The 6,116-nt window shown below is 40.5% G+C and overlaps 1 protein-coding gene across 1 annotated transcript; it reads right to left on the minus strand.

Annotated features, from left to right (window-relative positions):
• Positions 1–3,672: 3,672 nt before the first annotated feature.
• Positions 3,673–4,901, minus strand: LOC115693646 (fe(2+) transport protein 1-like). Its single transcript, XM_030620680.2, has 2 exons — positions 4,110–4,901; positions 3,673–4,005 (listed from the first exon to the last, which is right to left on the minus strand). The coding sequence occupies exons 1-2, from the start codon at positions 4,899–4,901 to the stop codon at positions 3,700–3,702; spliced, it is 1,098 nt and encodes a 365-aa protein (XP_030476540.1). The 3' UTR covers positions 3,673–3,699.
• Between the last annotated feature and the right edge of the window lie 1,215 nt (positions 4,902–6,116).

Genomic DNA, 6,116 nt, shown 5'->3' on the forward strand with positions numbered 1-6,116 from the left:
CTTTTCTTGCCCTTCTTTTTGTCTTTTTTGTTTAAATTTTTATGCTTCCGTATAATGAGGTTGGTATACGGTTGCTATACGTGAAATTCGTATTTTTATGCTTCCATTGTAAAATTTCAAATCGGTACTCTCATCTTCTTTCCGATGGCTTTTCCTCATTAAAACGAATAAGGAGGGATAGTCGTGAACGTCGCTTGAATGAAGGATCCAACGTGGCGAATGACGGATCGATCATGAACATGAACCTAGAAACGGTTTCCCAAACCGACATCCTTTAGGGGAAACTAAACAAGATGAGGAGATAAAAGACGCTCGATTAAATTGGGGATTAGGGTTTTTGTCAAATCAATTGGACACATATAGAAGAAGGATATGCTCTTTCTCACCCAATTGGCCAAATTAGGGTTTCGATTAGGGGTATGCAAAACAAACCGTCCAAACTGGAAACCATTTGGACCGGACCAAACTGGCTAGTTTGGACCGGTTCCTAGGAGTGTGGTGGTTCGATTTTCGATTCCTAGGAGTGGAACCTGTGGTCGGGCGGTCCGATTCCTGGTTTCAAGGGGAAACGGGACCAACTACATGTACTTCAAAAAAATCAGTAAAATATGAACTAAACTTTAAGTGAATCATTATTGAAGTAAATTTCAAATGTGAACTAACCTTAAGTGCCGGTTATAATTGGACGATGGTCTGTCCGCTTTCTAGCAAATCGGTCCCTATTTCCAATTTTGGGAATCGGTCCTCTCGATATGATTCCCAGTTCCGCCTTGGAATCGAACTAGACTAGGAATCGATTATCCCTAATTTCGACGTCTTCAATGGAAGTGGTTAAAAGAAAAGCACTTAGAAACCCTCTGCAATAAACGAAAGACTGACGAGTTAATGCATTGAAATGAGTTGGCGTTGCTATTTGTCCCGCCATAATTTGTAGTTCTTGCTTAGCGGTAGGAGTGATGTGTGCGCTGAACGCGTGCCTTGAGTATTGCACTTTTGCTTTTAGTTTATTTTTTCAGTTATTAACTATCTACAAATATTTCGGCCAAAAGAACTATTTGCAAATATAAATGTCTTAATTATTCTGCACGTAAAAGAAAGTGAACTAATTGAAGTGCACAGTTAAACTAATACTATCTAATCCAAAATATTATGCTAAATACTTTGCAACTTATGAGCATTTAAATTAATCAAATTAATTATGTCATTTTTCTTTTTGGTTCATTTGAATTAAGTTTTAGTTGAATTACTATGTAAAAGATAGACATTTAATTTATTTTCCCTCTTTGTAAATAGTAGTATGTCATCAACAAAATTAAAAGGCTTTTTCTTAAAGTTTGTCGATGATAATGTTTAAAAGTTTTTTTCGTTGAACTTAATTTAGTTATCTAAGTGTCTTGTATTCATAAAATCTCTAATATACTTGATTCTGATAAATAAATAAAAAACATCATGTGAATCCAACTTTCGAGATATTATTTAGTAATGAGAAAATATCCATAGTTATAGATTTGAATAAGTTTAAATTTGTTGTGCATATCATATTATGTGGTAAAGAGAAAATACTACAAATCTATCCCTATACAAAAATCGGGACAAAATTAGACTTTCTTGTGTACAATACAATCTGTAATACAGCCGAGAGTAGGCTAAATTTCAATCAAATAATACAGTATGCAGATAAATATTACTTTATTGTGCATAGTATGCTTTGGTGCTGGACATACATCTATAATTATAATATAAATACGAGTCTACTTCATAACATAGACAGTATAATTAAAATACTGTTTTTTTTTTGTATAATACAACACGTGATTAAATACAATATTTGCTATTTGTGTTTTCAGAGAAGATGGCGATAAAGTAGTCGTGTCAAATTATAAATGAAATGACTCGATATAAAATTCATTTTAACTTTTGTATATACAGTAATATATGACATATCAAATTTTTTATATGAATAACATATACTTAAGACAATTCAATTTATGTATTTACCAATATTTATTGTTTTCACGTGACAACTTTTTTCAATTGTTTTTCTACTTCATATATCAGATATCATGATTATTGTCATTACTGTAATTCCAAAAAAGTTATATTCTCATACAAGCTAAATATGCAAAGTTAGAGAAGGAACATTGGTAATACAAATTTATGAAAAATTAAAAAAGACAAGACCCATGTGATAGCATGGAAAAAGTAGACTAGTAAAAACCTATTCTTGTAGACGATTAAACTTCAATAAATTGAATTTCGACAAAAAAAAATTCAATAAATAGAAGCTAGCTCAGCAAATTTCGTAGCCCCTCTATTTCAATAAGCCAACTCAGCATCATTCTTAAGCCTAATCAGTATTGTTTATCCTTAGATCTTTCAATCAAATGGCAGAGGAATAGATCCTAATCCAAAAAACCCACCTTTTGGTTTTGGAGCAACAAGCAAGAAAAGGAAAAATACCAAACATATGCTTCAATTTTCACCCCATGACAAAAAAAAAAAAACATACCTCTACTTTCAAGAATACAAATTACATACTTTGGTCCCATTAAAATGACTAATTATCCTTCCTTGTGTAAAGATCCCCAAAACCCCAGTCTCATATTACCTACGATCTGAACTCTCAACCTAGCTCCGTCGCTGCCCTCCCTTGCAGTCGGCCACCATCTCCGCCGTCTTAAAAACTCCGCCGACGTTGCCCGTTGCCATGTTGGACCTGTTCCTCTCTCTTCATTGCTATGTCAGGCCCCCCTCTCTCTTCCGCGAGATGGAGAGGCGATCGTGGGGGACGACGGGGCTAGGATGATGAAATTTGGGATGGGTAGCTTCAAGGTAGCGCCGAAGGAGACTAGGCAAGCAGCCGGAGACCTCGGCCGCAGGGGCTGTGGCAACTGATGGGGGTCTGTGGCTCGTGTCTTGTTGATTATAGTTCATACGTGGGTGGGTGTGAGGAGATTCAGAGGGCATTATTGAAAAGAGAAATGACAATCTTGTAAATGAATGTACAAATTTACTAAGTCGAGGTACCAAACTTTTTATTTTAAAAAGTAGAGGCATGTTTTTTCATGATTGAGTAAAAACTTAGGCAAAGTTTTTTTTTATGATCTAAATAAAAAGGTTGGATGTGTGACGTCTCTCATGCACTGTGGTAGCCGATGATTGCATATTAACTTGGATCAGTTGTGGGGTTTCATATAACTTTTGATTACAGATGTTAGATCTTGATGAAGAGTTATTATCATCATTTGTGCAATGATTTTTCAGGTTTTATCTGTGACATCGTTTGAAACTCATAGATACCTCGGTACTACAGTGTAAATTACTTAAAATACTGTACGCATATTTCATATGAGATTTGTGTTTTTGGATCTTAAAATTCGACGGATCAAGTGCGCACACAATAGAAAAAAAACCAAAAAATTTATTTTAGAGCCCGGCTCAGCCCAAACTAGATCGATTTGATAAGGTCCGGGTTTTCTTATCGGGCTAGAAGAATTCGAGCCTCGGGCTCGATTTTCGATGGCGGCCAGATTCAACATCTACAAAAAGTTTTTGAGATTTAAGAAATATCAACGCCAAATGATAATTTTCACCACCAATAATTCCATTCCCTCTGAAAAAAAAATTACAATAATTCCACCCATACGGATTTCGATCAAGACAAAAAGGAATAAAACACCTAATTCACTAAAAATCAAGCTAAGCCCATTTCGCCATCAAGGACATGAATCCCGCCCCGAACAGGACCGCGACGTAGGACCACGTTTGGAGCTTCATGTCGGCCTGCAGCCTCGGCCCCAAGAAATCGGCCGCCAGGAGGTCCACCAGCGCCATGTAGTTCAGCAACCCCGCCGACGAGGCGTTCAGCAGCCCCTCCACGATCAGGGCCGCCGGGGAGCTGTCGCTGTACACGTTCGACAGGCCGATCCCGAGAGCGATCCCGAACGGGGTCGTGGCCGAGAAGAAGAAGGCCATGATGAACTTCACCGAGAGCCCGAACTCCGCCTGTCGGTCACGCGTCATGTCGCCTCGTTCATGTTAGCATCCAATCATTGCCAAAAATACACGAAATAGTTTTGAACGAATAACGGGTTCTCGTGTTGATGTACCTGTAGTATGCACCCGCCGAGGCCCATCCCTTCGAACATTTGGTGGAAGCAGAGAGCGGCGATGAGCGGCCGGATCGTGCACGGATTATCGGAGGCCCCCAACGAGAGGCCGATCACCACTGAGTGCACCACGATGCCCAACTCCAGTACCTGAGCAACCACTCTATACCTAAGCAGTTGCGCCTTCTCCCCATCAATCGCACCACCAGCACCGCCATGTGCATGTGCATCGGTCCCTCCGTGCTCTAACCCCGCCACCGCGTCCTTCGCCTGGCCATTACCGTCGCCGCCATCACCACTTATCTTGGCATTGATCTTCTTATAGTAGGCCATGGCGTACGAGTCCACCATCAGAGTGATCAAGGCCGAGAGCATCGCCACGAACGTCGTGAACGGGAACTTCCTCCACGGGACCTCGGGCAGGCACTCGGACCGCAGGTCATCAAAGGAGTCGGGCATCACGTGCATGTACCCCGTGGCCAGAATGACCCCCGAGGCGAAGGCCTTGACGATGACGAACAGGTTCCGGTCGGGCTTCAGCGCGGGGACCTCCCGGGAGAACAGCGGCAGGCCGACCCCGATCATGCTCGTGACCAAGATGGCCGCGATCGCAACCACCTTGAGCTTCAGGGCCTCGCTCCTATCGTGGCACCCGCCGCGGGACTCGGACCCGCATGCCGGTGGGGCCGGGGCGGGCTCAGCGGAAGCATTGGGGATCAGGCCGAGGGCGAGGACGGCGAGGAGGAGGAGGGCGGAGGCAAGGCGGCGGCCATTAGTGGATGTGTTGGCCATTGTTTCTGGGTACGATGGGGTGAGCGAAGTGCGTTTAAAAAGCTTTGGTGATAGAGAATTGAGGGGGATCTCCCCTACAATTTAGACTCAAAGTTCGTGACCCAAATGTCCATTATGACCTTACTCGTTGTCGTAATTACGTGATCTTTTGCCGTGGTTTGCTGGTAAATCGTGGTTTGGGCGGAGGTTATTGAAGAGAATCGGACGAGGCGCAGCCATGCTCGTGCATGGCGTCGGTGTCTGTGTGGTCTACGGTGATTTCCGACTTTCGCTTTTCACTGCGTGGAGCGTGTGGGAATGGAGACGGTAACAGGCAGCCGTGATGACGTGGACACAAGCAGATGATGACGTGGCGAGATTAATATTTGAATTTGTTTTCAAAATGCCCTTTTTTTAGTTTCGGCCTATAATGAAAATTACTATTGACGCTACCTAAAGTGTTTTATAAAAAAAAAGAATAATTTGTTGAATAATTTGTTTTCATCATATGATAATTCCAACTCATACTGTATAAAGTATTTTGTGAAAAAAGATTTACAGCAATCAATGTCTTCCAATTTCCAACATTTGCTTATTTGATTCTAACGTAAAATTGTTAATCTTGGCTTTCACTCGATTTACGCTTATTTTGGAGAATTTTCGGTGATTCTCATGATGCTAGTTAAATCATGCCAAACAAGCATCATTTTCTCGAGTTACGCAAATTAATAATGATCTAATCCATCCAAAACGCATGCTCGTAGAGCTGTGATACAACACGAAAGAAATTCGTAGGTGGGTATTACGAACTGTTTCCAACATTTGTTACGTGAAGAATTCAAAGAAAAAAAGAGAAAATAACACAAACAGTCCCTCAACTTTGACTCAATGTGTAATTTGATCCCTGAACTTTTAATTTGTTCAATATAATCCTGAACTTTAATCCAATGTTCAATGTGGTCCATGAACTTTCAATTTATTCAATGCGGTCCTTAAATTTTTGGTACATGTTCAATATAGTCTCTGGGCTTTATGAAAATGTTCTATGTAGTCGTTTCATTAATTCAAGTTTATGGATTATATTGTACATTTTTATATAGTTCAAGGACTAAATTGAACATGTACCAAAAGTTCAGGGACCATATTGAACATTAGGCTAAAGTTCAGGGACCAAATTGCACATTGAGTTAAAGTTTAGGAACTATTTGTGTCATTATCCCAAGAAAAAGAAGAAGA

Source organism: Syzygium oleosum, unplaced genomic scaffold (genome assembly GCF_021117445.2).
Source record: "Syzygium oleosum isolate NSW1041296 unplaced genomic scaffold, Sole_v2.1 Sole_v2.14, whole genome shotgun sequence".
NCBI classification, from domain to species: Eukaryota; Viridiplantae; Streptophyta; class Magnoliopsida; order Myrtales; family Myrtaceae; genus Syzygium; species Syzygium oleosum.

Bases quoted from the DNA above. Each gene is read 5' to 3' on its own strand.
- LOC115693646 (XM_030620680.2), bottom strand. From the start codon at position 4,901: ATGGCCAACACATCCACTAATGGCCGCCGCCTTGCCTCCGCCCTCCTC. The intron at 4,006-4,109 runs GTACATCAACAC...CGTGACCGACAG, and splicing joins TCGGCGGGTGCATACTACAG to GCGGAGTTCGGGCTCTCGGT.